The sequence below is a fragment of the Pseudogymnoascus verrucosus genome (assembly GCF_001662655.1).
Source record: "Pseudogymnoascus verrucosus strain UAMH 10579 unplaced genomic scaffold scaffold_27, whole genome shotgun sequence".
Classification (NCBI taxonomy): Eukaryota; Fungi; Ascomycota; class Leotiomycetes; order Thelebolales; family Thelebolaceae; genus Pseudogymnoascus; species Pseudogymnoascus verrucosus.
The window spans coordinates 218,862-240,053 of NW_017263678.1; the positions used below are offsets into that span (position 1 = coordinate 218,862).

General features: G+C 52.4%; 8 protein-coding genes across 8 annotated transcripts; 3 read left to right on the top strand and 5 right to left on the bottom strand.

Annotated features, from left to right (window-relative positions):
• Positions 1-4: 4 nt before the first annotated feature.
• VE01_06085 (uncharacterized protein) lies at positions 5-4,315 on the bottom strand. The gene has a single exon (XM_059463759.1). The coding sequence runs from the start codon at positions 1,696-1,698 to the stop codon at positions 481-483; it is 1,218 nt and encodes a 405-aa protein (XP_059319635.1). The 5' UTR covers positions 1,699-4,315; the 3' UTR covers positions 5-480.
• Positions 4,316-6,776: 2,461 nt separating this feature from the next.
• VE01_06086 (uncharacterized protein) lies at positions 6,777-8,152 on the bottom strand (the record flags this gene model as incomplete). The annotated part of the gene is made up of 3 exons (XM_018275540.1): positions 6,777-7,570; positions 7,659-7,973; positions 8,032-8,152. The coding sequence occupies 3 exons, from the start codon at positions 8,150-8,152 to the stop codon at positions 6,777-6,779; spliced, it is 1,230 nt and encodes a 409-aa protein (XP_018129647.1).
• A 339-nt stretch (positions 8,153-8,491) lies between these two features.
• Positions 8,492-9,419, bottom strand: VE01_06087 (uncharacterized protein). The gene has a single exon (XM_018275541.2). It carries the CDS (start codon positions 9,242-9,244, stop codon positions 8,654-8,656), a length of 591 nt encoding a protein of 196 aa, XP_018129646.2. The 5' UTR covers positions 9,245-9,419; the 3' UTR covers positions 8,492-8,653.
• A 151-nt stretch (positions 9,420-9,570) lies between these two features.
• VE01_06088 (uncharacterized protein) lies at positions 9,571-11,104 on the top strand. Its single transcript, XM_018275542.2, has one exon. The coding sequence runs from the start codon at positions 10,012-10,014 to the stop codon at positions 10,951-10,953; it is 942 nt and encodes a 313-aa protein (XP_018129649.1). The 5' UTR covers positions 9,571-10,011; the 3' UTR covers positions 10,954-11,104.
• An 89-nt stretch (positions 11,105-11,193) lies between these two features.
• On the bottom strand, positions 11,194-14,158 carry VE01_06089 (uncharacterized protein). Its single transcript, XM_018275543.2, has 2 exons — positions 14,043-14,158; positions 11,194-13,927 (listed from the first exon to the last, which is right to left on the bottom strand). Exons 1-2 carry the CDS (start codon positions 14,112-14,114, stop codon positions 11,327-11,329), a joined length of 2,673 nt encoding a protein of 890 aa, XP_018129648.1. The 5' UTR covers positions 14,115-14,158; the 3' UTR covers positions 11,194-11,326.
• Positions 14,159-14,311: 153 nt separating this feature from the next.
• On the top strand, positions 14,312-16,103 carry VE01_06090 (uncharacterized protein). The gene is made up of 3 exons (XM_018275544.2): positions 14,312-14,521; positions 14,578-14,838; positions 14,890-16,103. The coding sequence occupies exons 1-3, from the start codon at positions 14,368-14,370 to the stop codon at positions 15,663-15,665; spliced, it is 1,191 nt and encodes a 396-aa protein (XP_018129639.1). The 5' UTR covers positions 14,312-14,367; the 3' UTR covers positions 15,666-16,103.
• Positions 16,104-16,139: 36 nt separating this feature from the next.
• On the top strand, positions 16,140-18,402 carry VE01_06091 (uncharacterized protein). The gene is made up of 3 exons (XM_018275545.2): positions 16,140-16,463; positions 16,521-17,121; positions 17,173-18,402. The coding sequence occupies exons 1-3, from the start codon at positions 16,277-16,279 to the stop codon at positions 18,203-18,205; spliced, it is 1,821 nt and encodes a 606-aa protein (XP_018129640.1). The 5' UTR covers positions 16,140-16,276; the 3' UTR covers positions 18,206-18,402.
• VE01_06092 (uncharacterized protein) lies at positions 18,380-21,147 on the bottom strand. The gene is made up of 2 exons (XM_018275546.2): positions 19,509-21,147; positions 18,380-19,390 (listed from the first exon to the last, which is right to left on the bottom strand). The coding sequence occupies exons 1-2, from the start codon at positions 20,753-20,755 to the stop codon at positions 18,595-18,597; spliced, it is 2,043 nt and encodes a 680-aa protein (XP_018129641.1). The 5' UTR covers positions 20,756-21,147; the 3' UTR covers positions 18,380-18,594.
• Between the last annotated feature and the right edge of the window lie 45 nt (positions 21,148-21,192).

The following is a 21,192-nucleotide window of genomic DNA, read 5'->3' on the forward strand; positions in this document are numbered from 1 at the left end:
TTTTGGGGAGGAAGGTTTTGTTGTGAAGCGGTGAAAGTTTCTTGTATTGTGAGGGCAAGTGTGGGTGTGTTTCCCATCCAGCCCGTGTTCCCAGTCCGGTCTCTGTAACCCCTGTCTGTCTTGATATCATCTCACTATCTCCTATCCCACTCCCACCCACTCTTTAACAACTTCAATATCCCTATCCATGCTCACGGTATGTCAATATCTCAATAATCCCATCCCATCTTCCATCCATCCCCAAGAAAATAATTCGCAGGCTCCGCAAGACAAGCAAGCAGCAAGAAGGTAGCACTTAAAAGACCCCCCAAAAAAATATTCCCAACGCCGTGCCTGATGCACCTCCCGACCCGCCAATTTCCCATTCCGTTCCCATTTTAGTCATCCTTATCCCGTCCCATCTCCCATTCCCAAACCCGTAGGCACTGCATTTTCCATGCCATGAATTAAAAAACGGACCATCAGTTTCTGGCTAACCATTCAAGCAAGCCACTCCTCCTGCCTCCTCTTCCCCATCATCAACCCTTCCTCCTCATCCTCACTCTCCTCCTCCCCCTCCAACCCCCTCTCCACCCTCTCCACCGGCTCATGCATCCACGTCAACCCATTCGCCGCCTCCTCTAAGGGGAAAACCTCCCTCGCATACTCCTCCAACCCCCTATACCCCTCCCACAACCCCATCGCAGCGGCGGGGACACTCTCCTCCTGGGCCAGGTCGCCAAAATACGGCGGCTGAGCCTCCGCATCCGGTCCGCCGAGGGAGAAGAGCTGTTCTAGCGCGCGAAGCTGTCTGGCGTACCCGCTGGGAATGGAGACGGCGATTTCGATCGGGCCGCGCTCGTAGCGGACTGGTCTGCGCAGGGCGCGCGAGAAGGCGCGGCAGGCTTCGCGGGGGGAGAGGCGCTCGTATGCTAGTGCGATTCTATTTGGTGGGGATCCGGGCGCGGGGGGTCCGTTCTTGAGGAGTTGTAGCACGGCGGGTCCGACGTCGTGTTCGGCGTCTAACCAAGGGAGGGGAGCGTCGGGGTGGAATGGGGCGCGCCAGGTGAAGGAGCCGTCGGGTTGGAGGGCCATGCAGAAGAGGGGGTAGGGGAGGGAGGTGAAGTTGTTGTTGTAGATTCCTGTGTCGACGAATGTGGCGGGGAGGGCGAGGGAGCGGATGTAAGACTCGACGCGGGCTTTGGAGGCCCAGAGGGGGAGGGCGGGCCAGTCGGGGGAGATCAGCGAGTGGTCCGGCATCGAGGAGTAGATGTAGTGCTGGATCTGCGCCTCCTTCGCTGCGTCCGCGAGCGCGGTCCCAATAGCCACCTCATCCCCCCAGAACGTAGTATTAATGAAAGCGACCTGCGCGCCCTGAAACAGCTCGCGGATCAGCGCCGTATTAACGCGCCCCTTATCCGCGCGCGGCGCCAGCTCGCCAACGAAGACGGACACATTGGGCAGCGCCGCGATCTCCTGCGCCACGATGCCCTCGAGGTTGCGCAGCTGCGCGCGCACCCGGTAGCCCACGGCGCTCGCGACGCGGATCAGCGACGCGGCCTGCCGCCCGCTCGAGTTGACGACCGCGATCGTGCGGGTCATGGGGGTGTGGGGGGGGTGGACGGGTAGGGAGGCGGGGGAGGCCTTTGAGGCGGCGGCTGGGGGGGAGGGGCGCGGGCGCAGGGGCAGGTCGCTGGGGCGTGGCGTGGCGGAGGGCATGAATGTTGTGTGTGTTATTTCGATTTCGATTTCGGTTTCGTTTTTCTTTTTTCTTTGTGGCTGGGCGCTGATGGAGGGGTCGTGGTGTTCGAAGGTGTTTGAGTGTCGAGGGCCGGCCAATGGCGGGTGGGAAGCTGCAAGTGAGCGATTGAGTTTTGAGGCGTGTGCGTGCAGCGGGTTGGTAGTGCGTGCAGCTCTCAGCAGGTGAGATTCGCGCGGGGTTGTGTGTGTGTTGTGTGGAGTGGTGTGGTGTGATTTTTTGGAGGGGTTTTTAGGTCGGATTGCGCGTGTATGGCGGGGTAGTCGGTCGTGTGAGAGGAAACTCTTTCGCTCTGAGTCGGCGAGGGGGGATAAGGATTATGGAAAAGGGGGAAAAAGAGAAGTAGAAGTAGTAAATAAACGAAGAGAGTTCACGATGTTTATTTTTAATTTTTTCCCTGTCCGGGGGGTGGTCAGGTCAGCGATGGTCCCGAGGGGATTTGATTTTCGGTGGACGCCGGGGGTGTGGAGGGGTTGAGGGTACTTTTTTTTGAGTACTCCGTAGTTTTGATGGTTTTGGGTGGTCTTGGGTAGTTTTGGGACTTTCGGCGTCTGAACGGTCGTTATGGTTGGACGGGCTAGATCAATCGCCGTGGGATATTTGGTAATGAGAACTGGAGGTCACGCACGCGCAGGCTGCTAACGGCAGGGACATGAAGGGTCGGGGTCACTGTCCCACTGTCCGTAGTCTTCCGTCACTTCCGCCCGCCGTAACTTTCACGTGGTGTTGGTTGTTTTTTGGTGGTGTTGCGTAAAGTTTGTTGGGGGTTCGAAAGGGTTTTGAAGGGTTTTGAGGAGTGCTGTCCAATGGGAATGGCGGAGGATGAAGGCGGTGAGAGTCGGGGGAGGATGAGAAGATGTAAATTGTAAATTGTTGTTAGATTCGTCCAAGATTGTCGTGAGGGTTCTCGTGAGTTGTCGTGACCTTTAAAAGTGACCTTTGACTTTTTGGTGGGATGGTGGGATGGTGGATTGTGATTGTGGAGTGGCGTGGAGGGGTTGTGTGGCTGTTGTGTGTCTGGAGAGACTGGAGAGTAGTGTAGTATGCTGTAGTATACTGTAGTATACTGTAGTGTGTTTTGTAGTGTAGTATAGTGCTCTGTAGCTGGTTGATGGCGTTGAAGCGTGATCGCGCGGATATTTATTTCGATGGGGCCGATGGGTCGAATTGGGGGATTATAGCGGAGAAGGATAGCGGATAGGATAGCGGAGAGAGGTTTCGATGCAAAAAAGATGGGGGAAGAGAATGGCCGAGTGACCTAGGTGGAGGGGTAAGAAAGGTACCACTGGAATTCTGGACTGTACTGGACTGTATTGGGCTGTACTTTGTTGCTTGTTGACCTGGTTGGCTGGTTGTGGCTGGTTGGCTGGATGATTTTGAGTGGATTGGTGGGGTTTTGTGGATGGGTATGGAGATGCAGTTGGCAGGGTAGTAGGTACGTAAGTAGCTTCGTCGAAGTAGTCGAATAAGTGGACAGCGGGTGCTTGAAATCGATCGTCGTGGAGCTTGAGCTGTTTCTTTCTACTCTTCTTCGAGCAGTTGACCCGATGTGAAGCGAGGTGGGTAGTGGTGTCGAGGAGTTGTTGTTTGTGGATGTGGTTGTGGTTGTCAAGGTTGTCAGAGTTGTCAAAAGTTATCAGGCTGGCGCCGAGTCGAAGCTAATGTCGTAACCTGGATGGCGAGATGGACGATGGTGAGATGTGAGATGTGTGATATGTGATGTGTGATGACTCCTTGCTCAAATGACCGAGGACGGGGGATTGAGTGGATGAGTGAGCGAGGACGAGGGATTGATTGAGTGGATGAGTGGATGCGTGAGCGAGGTATAAGTGATTGAGTGAGGTATAAAAGATCGAGTGGACGAGGTATGAGTGGATGAGGTATAAGTGATTTGAGTGCGGTATAAAAGAGACCAAGACGGACGAGGTATAAAGTATAAGACTTCTCCAATGCCCAATGACGGAGTGGAGAGTGAGGGAATTGATGGCGCCGAGTATAAAGTATGCCCTTCCTTGCTTGCTTTGCTGACAGACAGAACGCCTCTCTGCTCTAGACTCTGTTGTTACCAGGAATATCCTTCAATCAATCAATCGAGTCCTTGCTGCTCCGGCTGAAGTGGTTGGGCTCAATTTGTCGTGTCGTATGTACAGTACGCGTCTGGAGTTATAAATTTTTTATTGCGGTAGGTAGGGGGGTGGATTGGGTGTGATGCTTGTACAGTACGTACAGAGCGAGGTAAATTGACGATTTCTGACGATGGGAATGGCGGGGGTGGTTGATTGATGATTGACGATTGACGATTGAGGGGCAGATAGATGGAGCTCCGAGGTAGGAGCGGGGAGAAGAGGAGGAGTGGAGGAGTGGAGGAGGGAGGAATGAGGGGATGGGGATGATGAGGGGATAGAGTGACAAGGGATGTTAATCGGCGGCGAGGAGGAATTGAAGTAAAAGGACGACGAAGAAGTAGAAGGGATATGAAACCCTTCGAAAGATCCTCTTAACGATTCATCGATGGCTGGATTGATGGATGGAAGGAAGCTTTTCCCAAGAGAAAAGAGAGAGAGGGGAAGGAAGGGGGGAAGGAAGAGAGGGGGGAGGGGGAGATGGTGAAGCTGGTGATATATATAATAATCCCTCGCACGTAAAGAACCTCATCAACCCGACGACAGCCCTAGCACTTTTACCGTCCACAGTTCACACCGTACACCGACCGACCGACCGACCGACCGACCGACCAGACCACAGACACCAACCATCACCAACCATCACCAACCATACGACACCATACAGTGCAGTGGTAGTATCGGTATCGACTGTAACCTCTCTCCCTCCCAAAAAACCTCCAAATGTCACGATCCCCTCTCAAATGATGCCACCTACCCCCCTCACACGCCAACCGCGCATTCGATCTCGTAATAGCAAGGTACCTCACCTCACCTCACCTCAGCGCGCAACAACGCACACATCCATCCATCCAACCCCCCACCGAGCCGAGTGTGAAGCCCACGATACTGTGCGCGCCGGCGGGTGGGGGGATAACTAATACCGCCTACCTAATCGCTCCCGGCGGCGGCGAGGACCCCGCCACGACCCCGTCAGGACCCCTCGCTAGAACCCCCGTCGTCCGTCCCCGCCATAGAAAGTCGTCACCGTGACCGGTTATAGGAGGGTTAGGTGTGAGTGAGGGTTAGGAGTGAGGGGTCCTTCTTCCTCAGGGTCTGGCTGGCTGGGCTGGGCCCGGAGCTGGCTGGGCTGGGGGCTGGAACGAACTTACACTCACGTACATTTTTAGTGGTGGTTAGTGGTCTACAAAGTACCGGGCTAACACGGGGTACCCAGGCTAAACCAAGGTCCACAGGGCGAAGGGGAAGTCACTCGGTACGGGAGAAGCCCTGACTAACGACAAACCCAGAGGTGCTAAGGATGCTGGGCGGTGGACAGGACGGTGGACAGGATAGCACGCACGCACCACTACTATCCACCGCCGCAGCCACGACCACGCACGCAGAGGACCGACCGGCACTCACTGATAGATAGACAGAAACTAGAACTGTACATCCTCTCCACACCGGTGGAAATGACAGCGAGGGTTTGTCCAGTCACTTGACATATCATCTGACATCCCCATCCTTCTAGAGAAAAGAACTAACGACAATCAGCACCACCACGTGTCGAACCGCCGCCCAATGGAGGAGGGCACGCACTCTTCCGTTCCCCATGTGAAAGGTGAAAGAAAGGATGCTAGGCGGCCGGGCAGTAGACAGCGCAGCAGGAAACAAGCTTAAGGTACATCACATCACATCACATACACATTTACACGAAACCACAGAAGCCGTTGGGCGTGGTAGTGTCGTGGTGGCTGGATCTGGAAACCCGATATACCCAGACCACGTGCGTATAAGGAAGGAAACGGACGGACAGGCGTGGTGGTCTTAACTTCCCTATACGTGTACGACAGGCCTTTAATGGTTTGTGCGTACAGAAGGAAGGAGCGATGATGCTAGATAGATAGATGCCACCAAAAGGAGGAAGTAACGACGACCACCGCCTTATGAGTCGTCCCTTCCGTTTATGGTAGATGTAGATGTAGATGTGCTTGCTCTTGCCTCCCCTCCCCCATCTTTCCTCCCTCCACTCCCGCTCCCTCCCGCACATCACATCATCGCACTATCCCATCCCATCCCACCACACACCACCACACACACCCCTTAGTTCCGCGGAGATGCTAAAACCGCGGATTACGTAATTACGAGGCTGTAGGGCGGCGGATGTGAGGCGAGCGGCGGCTGGTGCGCCTGTCGTGGTCGTGTCGTGTCGTGGTGCGGATGTGTGGTAACCTTGCACGGCTGTTGTTGTGTTACTAGATGGGTATGGGGTATGGATGTCTGGGTATGGGTATGGAAGCCTTGTTTTTTTGGCTAGAGATGGGGTGATGGAAGGGGGTGGGGGGTGGGGGGGTCTAGAATGTGATTTTTGTAGGTGGTAGGAGGTGGGGTTAGAAGGGTAGGAGGGGTGGGAAAGGGGGAGAGAAAGGGGTAAGAGAGGAGTAGCTAATACCATTAGAGTTGTATGCACGTGAGTTTCATTATGTCCATTTCTATCATGTTTGTATGTGTGTTTCATTTACATCCATCTCTCTTCCCAGCCGTTGTTCCGTAGTGTATGCTATATACTATCTCCTCGGCCTCATTCCACCTATTCCTATTTCTTTCCTCCCCTCCGACCCCCTTTCCGCCCATCAAGTACCAGCGAAAAGAGAGGACATTCATCTCCACCCAATTCCTGGCCGCACACAGCAAGTTTTGCACCCCTATCTTACATCTCAGACTTATACACATACCTCCAGCAAAACAAACAAAACGTCAAACCACAAAAAATAAACTCCCCCATCGCATCCTCAACCCCCCTTTCAACCAGCCACCATCTCCCTACCCCTCAAAACAACCCCTCTCCCCAACCACCCCGTCCCCCCTCCCCATCAACACCAAACAATCCCTCACCGCGCTCGTCGCGCTCCCCACCTTCCCCATCAACGCCATCAAGCCCCTAACCCTCTCCCCCAACCCCACCACCTCCCCCCCATCCCCAACCCCTCCAACCCGCCCACCGCCTCCACAAGACACTCTCTCGCCTTCTCAGCGCGCTCTTCCCAGCGCATCAGGCCCGCAAATGCACTCATCAAGGCTGATTCCGTCATTCCCTCCGGCCCTCCCTTTGTCGCAGCAGCAGCCTCGCCGTCCTCGCCAGACGCGCCACCGACAAGGGCGGCGAGACAGGGGATTTCTCCGGCGAGCTTGATGACGTCGATCCATACGAGCGCTTTTGCTGCTTTGACTTGCTGGCTGTGGCGGGCGAGCGCTTCCGCCTCTTCGGCGGCGCAGGCGGCGCGGATGACGGATGTTGCCGAGTCAAGTTCCGCGGGCGTGGGGGGGATGTATGGCTGTTGTCGTTGTTGCTGTGGAGGTGGTGGTGGCGGCGGTGGCGTTTCACCCGGCGTCTGGGAATGCGGTTGTGGGCTCTCTAATGGAGTGAATCTTGACTTTCGCGGGCTGGGAGAGGGGCGGGGACTTTGCTTGATTGCTTCAGAGGGCGAGGGCGAGGGTGAGGCGGTGGGCTGAGGGGTTGGGAGAGGTGGCGGTGAGGTCGAGGGAGGCGCTGGGGGTAGTGCGGGTATGTCTAATAGCTTGGGCTTGTGTTCTGCTTCTGTTGGGGAGAGCTGGGTTTTGATGATGGTGGGCATGGTGACTTTGGGGGCGTCAAGTGAATTTGAACGGGCCCTCATGATGCGGTTTTCGGAGGGGGCTGCGAGAGATTGGTCTTGCTCGTGGGATACTGTGGATGAAGTTGATCCGCGTCTTGCTCGGGGTTAAGGTGTCGGGGTTCTGCTTGGCCATTCAGAGGTAAGGGAAGCGATGCTCACCGTTCGCGGAATTGTGGAAACGTAGGAGGCTTTCGGTGAATTGGTTATATTGGCCAGTCGACCCTCGTTCCTTCCGCGTGCTGTATATGCATGTGCTTGTGAAATATGATGATGATCCGGGGGGTGTCAAGCAAAACTCACCCTCTTTGATCCTCCTCATACCCTCATCGTGAATTTCGGTGATCTTGGTCGTGTGCATTTCCTCGAGGAGGTCGGTGAACTCCTTCCGAGTCAGAAACCTCTCGCCGGGCTTGTGATGCCACTGGGTATCATATAGCCTCCATAAACGGCTGATATTTTCTGGGTCGAATCGCTCTGTAAGTGGGTGAATTAGTGGTTGGCTTGCGGGATGTGGCGTCCGTTGTAATCTCACCGTAAAGTGCTCGCGGGGATCTCTCGGCGGCGTCGCCGGGGCCGTCAGGGTCGTCCCAATCTCGGGTTTTTCTCTTGTCTGATCGGTATGATGATCCGCCGCCGCTACGATGACGACCCATCTTGCTCAAGATGAAGTGTGGCCGATATGCTGGTCAATGAAAGGAGGGGCAGACAAAGTGTTGTGGAGTTGTAGTGGCTTGAAGTGAACTCGATTATCCGCAATGCATCAGGTTGACTTTGTCTTCCAAGGCATCACCGTGTACAATCGCGTTTGATGTTTCGAGGAAGAAAGAAAAATACAAAGCATGTATTATGTTGGATGAATTGGTCGGGACTGTGACCTCGATGGTGAAGTACGGATTGGGTAGGCGCGGGCAATCACAGTAAACAAACAATACACATCAAGTAGGTACGGTCGAAAACACATAACAATTAGACGCAAGACGCAAGACGCAAGACGCAAATAAAATGGTTGCCATCCATTTTGCAAACTAATTGAGCGATGATGTCCCTCCCACCTCCAAATAACGCCTTCCCTTAAACACCTAATTCTGACCTACAACCATATCTGTAACACGCCTCCATCCTCACTATATTCACATCCCAATTCCACCCCAACCTCACACCGCGTCCTCCTCCCACTTCCCCTTATTAAACTTTCCCCCATAAAGCCCATACCTCCACCCCAAATACCCTCCCACCCCCACCAAATTCCCCAACCCCGCCCCTCCCAACCGTCCTCTCCATCCCTTCCCCCTCGCCACCAACGCACCCATCACCGTCCCAACTCCACTCCAGGTATCAACCTCCACCTGTCCCTTATTCGCCAACAATCGCCAACTACGATCTCTCCACTCGATCTCCTCTCTACCATACATCCGTCCCGCCAGCGCCAGCGCCAGAACTCCTGTTCCCACCACCGTTCCCATGCCTGCAGACCTCAAGACAGCAAGAGGCAGGGGGTATTTGAGAGGGCGGAATAACATGATTGGAAAAGGCGCCAATGCGCCGACAAGGGCGCCGGTGGCGAAACCGCGATAGAGGACGTGCCCCGTCAGGATGGCATATGGATACCGCTGGTCCTCGGCGTAGGTGGCGTGGGGCAGGAATTGAGACATCCTGGTGTTATGGAGGGAGAGGAGGTAGTCTTGGTGTTTGGAGGGGGTGTGAGCGGAGTGTTTTCGAAAGCGGAAGCGTCGGCCCCTTGGCATGCGATGGGGGTGGTTTAGGTAGCACGAAGCTTGAAGGTGTGGGTTTGAGGGTGTGGTTTTGGTCGTCGAAGCTAAAAATGGCTTTGATAATGCGAAATGGAAAGTTTTCCGAGCTTCTTGGAGCTTTAGATCGGGGTATATGGTAGGATATGTTGTGTTTGCAATTCGTGAGATGAGAAGATGACGTTGACGTCGTTTTAGTGCCAAGACGATCTACAAATACGGCTGGGGCCGCGGTTTTGCGGGGAAGCATGCATGGGTCACATATTCCTTGGCGCGCGCTTTAAGGCAGGAACCACAACACCAAGTTTAGCGTTGAGACGACATGATATTGAAAAATTTGTGGCAGGCGCTGCATCTTCGCTCTACACATTTGAACGACACTATGATGCCTAGATAGTCACTGATGGAAATTCGGAGTCTTTCGTGGCGCGTACGTTGCATTATCTGTGGTGAGTGTCTAGCGTCATGGCTTGATTCGAGGGTGTCTCAAATTAGGGTCTCAGTCAAAATATGCAGGGAACTCTATGGATCAGGCCCGTTTTGACTATTCGGCCTAGAAAGTAAGACAGAGGATTCTCTCTATCTTCTGTTCTATTCTCCGTCGTTATTTATCTCGCGCATTCTATTTCACTCGACTCATCTTGCGCCGCTAGAGGAGTCGACATCTATCCCATTCTAGCTCATTACTAAGAAGCATATAATTTCCTCTTAAACCCAAAAAGGCTCTCTACGATGTATGGAATTACAGCTCTCGGTCTTTGCAAATGTCTACCTACCAGATGCCCGACTCGAGGTATAAGCGCCTTTCATTTCGCGCACCAGATTATGGCCTTCTCTACAACCTACACAAACGCATCTTCCCCGTAATCCTTACGATCCTCATTATTATCGCCGTCTGTGTCGTCCTCGCCTACTCCCTAAGTAGCCGCGCCATTCCACGCCAGTTCGTTGTCGGCATGTGTATTACCTTCTCCATCCTCGCCGTGCTCTGGACAGTCGTATGGGCGATCAGCTGCTGCCGGCCCAAATGTGCCGGAAAACACAACCTCCGCCTTGAGTCTCCCGCCGCGGAACCTACGCCAGCACCCGAGACGGCAGCTCCAGAATGGGATGGTTTAGGCCCTGGTGATTTCTACGACCGGCCCAAGCAGGCGCTGGCAGTGACGAGGCGGAAGCGGGAGAGTTCGAGACTGGGCGATTTATATTGTCAGGTCAAGCAGCTGATGAAAGTCTGGGCGGACGAGCATTATCCGCGCTATATGTATAGTGTACGAACAAGAGCACCGGCACACGCATCACGGGAAAGAGACCTGACTGTCAGTCGTTATGCTCCGCACAATCGATATGATAGGTGGCGAGAGGATACAGCAGAAAGCGAAGGTATGCTTACACTACGACGAAGAAGCTCTTTGAGTCTCTCCGATTTAGGAATGACAAATGCTGAAGCAGAAGACCTCTACCGCCGGCAAAGGGATAGGGATTACAGGGCTGCTCGAGACGATGGGCGGCGTCGTCATCATGCGTACTGTGAGACTGATGACAACCGGTCCCAAAATTCGGATAATATGGAGGTTGAACCACCACGGGCTGTGTTGAGGCAGGAGATCCACCATTACAATGTCGCGCCGAGGGAGCTGGACCGGGTGCTGAAGGAGAAAAATGTGTATGTGAAAGTACCTGATCCTGCTCACAGTGCGCGGAGGTGAGAGGTGGGATGGGGGTTGTTCTGTAAGAAGGATGGTGTACCGGCGCTCGACTTGGAGTAGATGATGTTGGTGGCGATGTGGAGTTGATATGATTTGTTTGTTTGGGTTTTTAGTTGATTGGAACTTTGGAAAGGCTTGGGGAATGGAAGACCTGGTTTATGACCCCTATATTGCAGCTCAATGGCTAAATCCCGCGTGAAATGTCTTATACTTCATGATTTCTGTCATAATTGCCAAAAGGCCGCTTTCATATTTTGGTATCTAAGCCCCTGACTCCAATTCAATGCCCAACCACAAACTTCGCTCATTTCATTTTTCATAATAATACAGCATTACCCACAGGCTGCAAATAACCCAATCCTCGTTTCGCCCCCTACACCCGTCGGCCTTCGCCATCACTCAACCCGCATTCCATTTTCTCCACCAGTATATCCCAATTACTCTCCTGTCCCACCCTAGCCACGCCCCTTAAGCCGACGAGGACAAAGCGTGATAGCCTATCTAGTTCGGTCTTAATAAATCGAAGACGTTCCGGGTATGGCGTATCTTTCTGATCAGGGAATATGCTGAGATCCCCCTCGTCTTCGGAATCAGAACTGCTGTCAGAGTCGGAATCCGTTTCTGCCTCCTCGGGCATCACTTTGGTAGGAGATGTCGTAGGGAGAGCGTGCATTGCTTGGGCATCTTCAAGTGCGATTGCCAAGTCTAGGATCTGCAGGATAGTTTTGTGGATGAGTTCGAGGCGTTGACCAAGTAATGCCTGAGTGGTGACCTTCTTCAGAAAATTTTCGTGGATTTCAATCATATCATCCACCTCGTCAGCGGTTGCCATATTTTTACGCATCTCCTCCATGCTGATCCTCAGCACTATATCAGTGAGATAGCTGTAGAGCGTGTTACTGAACCACAGAAGTTTCGTACGTAGGCCGTAATATAGCGGTGGCGCGGATGTGGTGCGAGATTGTGACCCCGAAAGTATGTAGGAAGCACGGCGGATTTGGAGGAGGAATATTGCTATACATTTGTAGGCGTTGAGAGTGATTGGGCGGATGACAAGTGCTACTTTCCAAGGGATATCATAGCAGATCTCAATAGTAGCTAGAGATTTTACCGTTCGCCGAGCGGTAAAGACGTCAGCTGTGCTAGGGGCGGTTTTGATGCTAATACGCTGCCTGCCAACTCCATGTCCCATCGTGGACCGCAAGTGGCTAGTGAGTGAAAAGGGGTTATTCCATTCTTCTGTGCCCCGAGATAAGTCGTCAAATATGGAGCTGGTAAAGGCGTTGGATATGGCACCATTGGTCATGAAGTAGACCGTGTCCAGGCCATCTATAACGGTGCCGAGATGGTGAGACTCGACAAGTTCTGTCCGAAGGATCGAGGACGTAGAACGGTGCTTGCTCGTTATCCACGCTTCAAAGGCAGAGTCGAAGAGCTCTGTAAATGGGAGGAGGGAATTTCCGTGGTCGCCACAGACGGTTTGAAAGCTGAGCACGGGCTCCATCGACTCCCACGCCAGGCGCATATACCTATATTGCTGTAGCTCTTTGAGAACAACGATGCTCTTGCCCGACGTAAGGATTTTGTGTGCACTTGTGCGGAGGAATTTCGGAGTTTGGTATGGTGCTCCAGTTTCGTCATTTTGAATGGTGTACTTCTCCCATATCCTCATTCTGTCGTTGTTCTTTACATCTTCCTTGACGAAGAATCCACTCCCTTCCTTTAGCTCACCGTCTTCCATCCACGTCTTTATCGGTCGTAGATATATTGCAAAGCACTCGAAGAATATACTGCCCATGAATTCGTACATGTCGTTATTCTCTGCCAATTGAAACTTGCACGTTTCATCGTATAGTGCTTCTAGCCATCGGAAGGGCGGTGACTTATGATGCTCCTGAACCAATTTTGCAAGAGTTTCGAATGGCAGCATACGTGAACCTACGGCATGTTCTGTCGCGGCGAGACTGACAATCACATCGCTCATGGGGGCCAAGTATGGCTCTTCCAAACTAGAAAAGATCTCATCGAGCTCTCGTAGTCGAGTTTGAAACTGCTCATGAAGTCTTTGTAGTAAAGGGAGTCTTTTGTCGACGGGAGTCCAAGTACGTAGAAGTTTGAGAGAAGTGCCGTAGCTGGAAAACTTGTCCAGAATATTATAAAAAACATGATGGGAGACGCCAGATAAGATGAATCCAGAAGCAGGCCGGATAATCGCCTCAACGGTATTCGGATTTGATGGTGGAGAAGCATATTTGCTGTCTTTTGTCGCTGCCTTGTCTAAACCAGAGTATAAAGTCGTCGGAAGGCCCCTAAGCATGAATAGTGTCTCTCGAATTGCTTGTAGATCTGTGATAGGGAAAGTTGGTGGTTTCTCAAAGTAAGCATCCACAACGCTCAGAGGTTTTCGCCTAGTGGCTCTCCAGAATTGCTCCTTATGTAGCCTGCTAAGGCTGGTCGGATCAATAGCAATGGCTAGATCCGACGGATGACTTGCATGTATGCCAGAAACGCTTGATTGGGTCGTGTCAGTGGGCGAGGGTGGTTCAAAGTCGCTATCCGAGTATAAGTCGTCATCTTCCGAACTATCCTGCGTATAATCGATATTCCTCCATATCTTGTCCCGTAGTAAAGGGTCGTCCTTGACCAAGTCTTTCCATTTGTAGGTCGGCTCAACGTGCACTTCTGGAGGGCTGAGGAACTCAAGGTCTTTCAGCCTAGATTTGTGTACAGGACGGTCTGATAACTCTAAGAGAAGATGGAGTATCTCTGGCGTCCATTTCGTAGATTGGGCACCGAGTTCGTCCAGCCTCTGCCGGAAGGCATTGGCTAGGCCATCTTTATTATAGACCCTGAATTTCTCCTCTAGGCCAACGAGGTTCTGCTCGACGTCGAACTGATTGACCCTGGGGTAGTTTCCATATCGAAATGATCGTACAGCTGATTCTCGACATGCGCTGAATCGAGTTGGATTATTCTATCATCGAAGTCAGCTATTGCTCTGGGGTTGTTAGGCTGTTCGACGTGCGGGGCAGAAGGCGCTGACTGATAGGTAGATGGTTGGAACGCAGGACAACCTCAGCTTATCTTACTTTTGGAGTCAAACCCGTCAATGTAGTAACCAACTCATCAGTGAGAGCCCCAATCTTTGCGATATGCGACATAATGTTGAACTGACCGCATTGTTGTCGTGCCAATTAACTTTAAGCTAGACGCGCTGCATACGCGACTGCCCGCGAGGCTGAGACATAAAGAAAAGCTGCCTTATCGGCACCAGTGACGTTGTCGCACGCGATTGCAAGGGCCCCCGGCAGTTGCCGAATTTCAGGAGTTCCACCAAATTATATGTCCGCAAATGAGTATCCCGCTGCTAATCTCTCAACTCTTCTTCATGCAGAACCCAAAGTCGACCGAACTATGGCCGTAGCGAAACCCATACGGGCTTTGGCGTTTGCATCGTTTATGATATGTATTTTTTTGTTTTATCAGATTTATAAGGTCGGCGTGCAGCCGCCGAAGGGTCCAGGAGATGTTGTTACCTCATATGATGGAGGGGATCCTATGAATGAACGTATGTACATTGAGATTCTAGGCCACTGGGCAAGAGCAATCGCTGATGTCATATAGCTGTTGGAGAACCAGCGGGTGTGTTAAAACGAGAGACGGAAGGCTACGCGCCAGGCCCTGCTGGTACAGCTCGGATCAATGCGACCCTACTTGCGCTGGTTCGGAATGAAGAAGTTAAGGGTATGGTACAAGCAATGCGAGACCTGGAAAGGACATGGAATCACAAGTTCAACTACCCATGGACTTTTTTCAACGATGTTCCCTTCACCGATGAATTTAAGGAACTTACCTCTGCGGAGACGAATGCTGAATGCCATTATGGTACGTATTCAGACCCCACCTCGTCGACTACAGACTAACCTTGCCATCCAGAGCTGATACCGAAAGAGCACTGGGAGGTCCCTTCCTGGGTCAATGGCGACCTATTTCACGAATCCACGAGGCTTCTTGCCGAACAAGACATCCAATACGGCGAGCAGGTCTCTTACCACCAAATGTGTCGATGGAACTCCGGACTCTTTTACAAACACCCAGCGTTGGCGAATACTCGCTACTACTGGCGCGTTGAACCGAACGTCCATTTCTTCTGCGATGTGGACTACGACGTCTTCGCCTACATGCAAGACAATAACAAGACATATGGCTTCACCATCAACCTATACGATGCTCCACAATCGATTCCGAGCCTGTGGCCAGAGACAATAAAGTTTCTCGCCGAGCACCCAGAATATGTACACGATAATAACGCCATGGAGTGGTTGACGGATAGCCAGAGAAGGCCAGAGCATAACAAGCAGGCGAATGGGTACTCGACCTGCCATTTTTGGAGCAACTTCGAAGTCGCAGATATGGACTTCTGGCGAAGCCAGGCATACGAGGATTACTTCAACCACCTTGACCGGGCAGGAGGGTTCTTCTATGAGAGATGGGGAGATGCGCCTGTACACAGCGTCGCTATTGGGCTCTTTGAGGATTCGAGCAAGGTCCATTGGTTCCGTGATATCGGCTACCAACACATCCCCTTCTTCAATTGCCCCAATTCTCCAAAGTGCACTGGCTGTGTCACCGGCCGCCTCACAGACGGTGACTCATGGCTCCATCAGGAAGACTGCAGACCCAATTGGTTCAAGTACGTGGGGATGGGTTGAATGCCTTTCCCTCGTAACCAAACAGCCTTTGACGACCCTGTGGTGCCTCGTGCTCTACCACCCTGTATATGACCGAGAGTACATATGGTGATAACGAATTGTTTGCTTGAGCTACAGTATATACTTCCTAGCGAATAGCCGGACCTGGCGTTGCGTTGTTTTGGGGGTTTTCTTGCCTGGATCATAGCCAGGTAGTTAATGTATTATAGATGATACCTTGCACATCTGGAGCCTAGTGTATAGGTGTCAGAGGTATGACCCGGCAATGGGAGTGGAGGCCAACCGGGCTTGGATTATGAATAATGAGTTGATGAATTAGAACAGAAGATATTCATCAATTTCTGGAACACGCCCCTGGCTATGTGTCTCCACAAATATATAGTGAAAATGCGGGGTATCTATTTTCTTGATATGTAATCCAGCTCCTTATCATATAAACCATGCTTCCCGCTTTTAGTTATCTACCACCTTCCAGTCTGCCATTTCCTCTTTTTATTCGCTGTTTGATGCCCAAGGTTTCCTATTACATTGTCGTGCGAGAAATCACAGTTCGTTGTAAATAGGCGGCTGTAAATTTACCATCTCTGCAACTCACAATCTTATAACAAAAAATGGTTATGCCTCGGTTGAAGCCCTTTTCTGGCCAAGAGCCCAAGGCAGCCAGTCCAGCCAGTGAACAAAAGCCACCTCTGGATCTGAGCCATCACTACTCTCGAGTGACCAAGGCCCGGCAGGAGAGCAATATTAAGGCATTTTACAAATATTTTGCTATCCCTGGCATTGGAAACTTAGCAGGTGGTATGTACCGAAACTTTCCGACCCTTGCTTACCTGTTGATAGCTAATTGCCAATTAGGTCTACCAAACGCATCATACTTTCCATATGATACCCTACAGGCCAGAGTTGCTCTACCTGACCGCTTCGAGCCTACTTCCACCACTTCAACCACCTTCTCACCAAAATCAACTGAATCGCGGATAGCCTCGGAGCCATTCGCCCGTATTGTTGTGCCCCGCGAGTCCTCTTCTTCCGACCCTTCATCTAAAATTGACATCACTACTGCCCTTCAATATGGTCAAGCAAGCGGATATCCACCTCTTCTCTCCTTCGTGCGCCAATTTACGCGCGAGAATCTTCACCCTAATGTCCCTTACGCAGGTGGACCAGAGGTGATACTTACCAACGGAGCACTCGACGGACTTTCCAAGGCAATTGAGTGCCTGAGTAATTCATGGGACAAGACCCGCGATTGGGTAAGTGATCGTGAAGGGGTTCTCTGCGAAGAGTTTTCCTTCATGAGTTCTATCCAATCTATGAGGCCGCGAGGCTTGCAGATTGTGCCAGTGAAGGTCGACCTTGAAGGGATACTACCGAGCGGTCCTGGTGGACTAGAGGATGTTTTGGAAAATTGGGACATAAGCAAAGGAAAGAGGCCTCATCTTATGTACACGATAACGTAAGTCTTTCTAGTCAATGGTTTCCGACTCAACGCCTGACGTTCAAACAGCATTGGCCAGAACCCCACAAGCGGAATACTCTCTGTCGAGCGGCGGAAAGAGATCTATTCGATCTGTACTAAATACGACGTTGTGATCATCGAAGATGATCCTTACTGGCACCTCCAATACCCATCAGCAGCTTTATCCGAGGCATCCGCACGCAACCTCCCCCCTCCAGCACCAGTTACCACAATATCATCATCGCAAAAGTCCTCGGGCTTCCCATTCCTTGACTCTCTCGTCCCTTCCTATCTCTCAATAGACACAGACGGTCGTGTCGTCCGCCTCGACACATTCTCGAAATCAATTGCGCCCGGATGCCGGCTGGGTTGGGTCACCGCACAGCCCAAGCTCATAGAACGCCTCCTCCGCATTACAGAAGGGACAACGCAAAACCCATCCGGCTTCGTCCAGGCAATGGTTGCGCAGGTCATCATGGGTCCTCAGAGCAACGACCGCAACAGCGGCCCCACTGGGTGGAAAGTCGACGGGTGGGTGCGCTGGCTTGAAGGGCTAAGGGGCAATTACGAGCGCCGCATGCAGATAATGAGCGCGGTTCTCGAGGAGGGAAAGTTCACAATACAGCAGAAGCGGATGGCGAATGACGAGGACGCTGAGTGGGCCGTTGTTAAGAAGGCGGAAATGTACAATTTCTGCTGGCCGCGCGGCGGGATGTTCCTATGGCTGAGATATAATTTTGATTCTCACCCGCTAGTTGGACAAGTTGACGGTCCCCGCCTTGCGAAGGCGCTTTGGGTCTGGCTCACGCGGAAGCCATATTTGGCGCTTGTGATGCCGGGAGAGATATTCGATGCTGTTCCGGGGTCGACAACATCGGAGGGATGGAGATTTTGTAGAATCTGTTTTGCGGCGGTGGAAGAGGAGGATGTACAGAAGGTAAGTATCGGGTTTGCAAGGGGTGTTGAGTCATTTTGGCACCTGAGGAAAGTGAAGGATATAGAGGGGATTGAAGCATGGGCTGCAAGCGAGGAGAGGGAGCAGCAGGGAGTGACGGATTTAGGGGCCGGCTGGGCCTGTTGAGGTTTCTATATGGACTGATCTAGGTCCATTCCCCAACAACCCCATTACATAGTAGTACGGCGGTGTATATTTGAAGGATATGATGTGTACTTAAGGCAACGAGGCTGTTCTCATATGGTGTTATGTAAATAAATGGTCACTAAATACGCATCACTGCTTCTCTTCATTAGTGTTCATTCAAATATCATAAATTCAACGTCCTAACGTCCGGTTGATGCAACGCTAAAGGCTCAATGGCCAGAACTTATCCTACGTCGCGGCAATCTCCAGATATGCCTTCTAACCATTGCTCCAGCCTGACCGGCAGCATCTTGGATCATTCAGCTGCTCTCAGCTAGTGGAGTTGAGCCACCTTCCTCCCCACGATTACCACCACCGTCCCTTCCTATTTATGCCTCAATTAAAACATCCCAAAGCCCCTTGTACCCCTCCTCCTCAGATCTCCCTTCCTTAGCTTTACACATCCCCACGAAATCATGCCAGATCACGTTAACCAACCACCCATCCTTAGCCACCCCATCCAAAAACCTCCGGCTCTCCTCTCCACTCTTCCCAAACACCGCAGCCCACTCCTCCCACATCTGCCACGCCTCCTCTGCCCACGCGCGGAAGCTGACCTCCTCCACAATAGTCGGGCTCACAATCTCTTTGCCAGGGAACACACCCCACGTCACTGCGTTAGTTTCAGACCCTTCCTCACCAGGGCCGAGGTCCAACTTCGACTTCAAGAACTCGCCCGAAGCGCTCTGTGCCAGGAAGCTGACTTCCCCGTTGCCTTCCAACAGAGGCTTCAAGCGCGCCCAGTCCGAGGTCGGCACGAAGAGCTCGACAAACGCCTTCTGGAATACCCAGCCTCCCTTTGGTCCCCAGCCAACGACTTCGTCCTGGCTGCGCGCGCCGTTAACGGCGGGTTGAGAGGCGATGGTCCACCAGCCCTTCTGGTTGAGCTTGACGAGCTCGTCCTTGATGAGGTTGGCCTCGGCGGCGATGGGCTCGTCGCTCCAGGGAAGGGCGGAGAGGGTTCCGTTAAGGTACTGCACGAAGATGGAGGTTATGTCAGGGCGCGAGGTGGGGTGGTTCCATAGAGCGAGGGCTTCGGCGGGTGAGGTGTGTAGGGTAGGCCCGTAGCCGTCGATTTCACCGTATGCGGGGGAGCGAGCGTCACCCCAGCGGCCGTTAGGGAAGCTGATGCGCGTTAGTCATATTGGCTTCCCGGGTTTAAAGCTTAAGAAAAAAGGTTGGTAGCCTTCACTAGAAGGCCCCACAGTAGTATAAAAAAGAACGTGGGGACAGGGGGCCATACTCGTCCCAGGTTGCTTCTCTACCAAGCGCTCCCTCGCCTTCTGAAATTGCGAGGGTGTTGGCACGTGTGTTGACGCCATCCTTCGGAACTGCAGCCTCAGCTCCTGTAGTCTCGAACCCGGATGCCTCTTCCCTGTCAATGATGACGAAATTATGCGGGCCGGAACCAACACTTGATTGTCTCCTGTTCTTTCTTTCTCCATTAATCAATAATTGCGGCAGAGGGATGGTGTCGGTGATGTCATCAACGGCGAACGCATCTGAGGTGAGGACAGGCGTGAACGATGGGATAAGGTTCACGCGCTCGAGAATAAAAGCCACAGCTTTCTCCAGGTTCAGAGTGTAGAAGTGGAAGCCCTTTGGACCTTTCGTGCGTTGTTTGGTGGCCTTGACGGACTCGACGATTTCGGCGAGGATATCAACGCCTACTTTCTTAACCATCTCGTCGTCGGTACGCACAGCATCCAATCTATCTATGATGCTCTCTGGAAGCTTTGCATTGCTCAGCTTCGTTGTTCGGCGAAGGATTTGGTAGCTCTGGATTGGCATCAAGCCGGGAATAATCGGGATGCTCTTGAAAGCACCACTTGAGTGGTCCCTCAAAACCTTCTCGAAGTTATCGTACGCATCAACATCATAAAACAGCTGTGTCATGATAAAGTCTGCGCCCGCTTGTACTTTATCGACCAAGTATGGCAAGTCGTGCTCTAAGCTCTGTTCTGTAGGGTGGCTGCCATCCGCATGTCCCTCTGGATACGCCGCAACTCCCACGCAGAAGTAGTCGCCATACTTCTTCCTAATATATTTCACCAAATCAATAGCCCAGACAAACTCGTCCTCGCCCTCCTTCCCCTCCTCAAGCGCATCCTTGTACTCGCCTCTGGGCTCGTCCCCTCTCAAGGCCAAGATATTCTGAATACCAGCTTCCTTGGCTGCTTTCAGCGCATCGTCCACGAGCGCCTTGGACATGTTCGTGCACGTCAAATGCAAGCATGTTGTGAGTCCCAAGTCGCGCTGGCACAGTTCAGCGAGCTCCATAGACCTCGATGCTGTAGAACCCCCAGCCCCCCACGTCACAGTAACGAAGAGGGGTCGCAGCGCGCGGGACATGCGGTCGAGACGCGCCCGGAGATTCGTCGACCCCATCGCCGTCTTGGGTGGGAAGAATTCGAGAGAGAAGTATGAGGCATCTTGACGAAGTGCGGCGATTTTGTCTGTGATCTTGTCCGTGGTCGGGGAGTCCGCCATATCGCGTTCTTTGCTTGCAGGCGGGAAACGTAAGGGTGGTTGAGTGGCGAGTGAATCAATTGTGTCCGTAGGGAACTATTATAAACGTCTCGGGTGAGGGGACCGATCCGAGGAGCTGAAATAATGTACAATTGTTGACGATGTGTGAGGTGGCATAGGAGACGGACGACGTCAGGCTAGACCGTGGGGTGAAGGGTGGGATGAAAGCGTGGTCGGCGAATAATGATGTGGGGCAGATATGCGGGGTCGTTGTCCCTCCAAAAAAAGCAAATTGAAGTCAAAATCAGCTACAACTCCCACTCCCCATCGCTGTTTGATGTCGCGGGGGTGGTCAGATGAAAGCGCATTTTCCGGTAGATTCGGCCGTTCTTATAAATACAGGTAAAAAATATATGTAGCTGTTTTGTGGCTATTTTGGCCTTGTCTCGTGCTTCTTG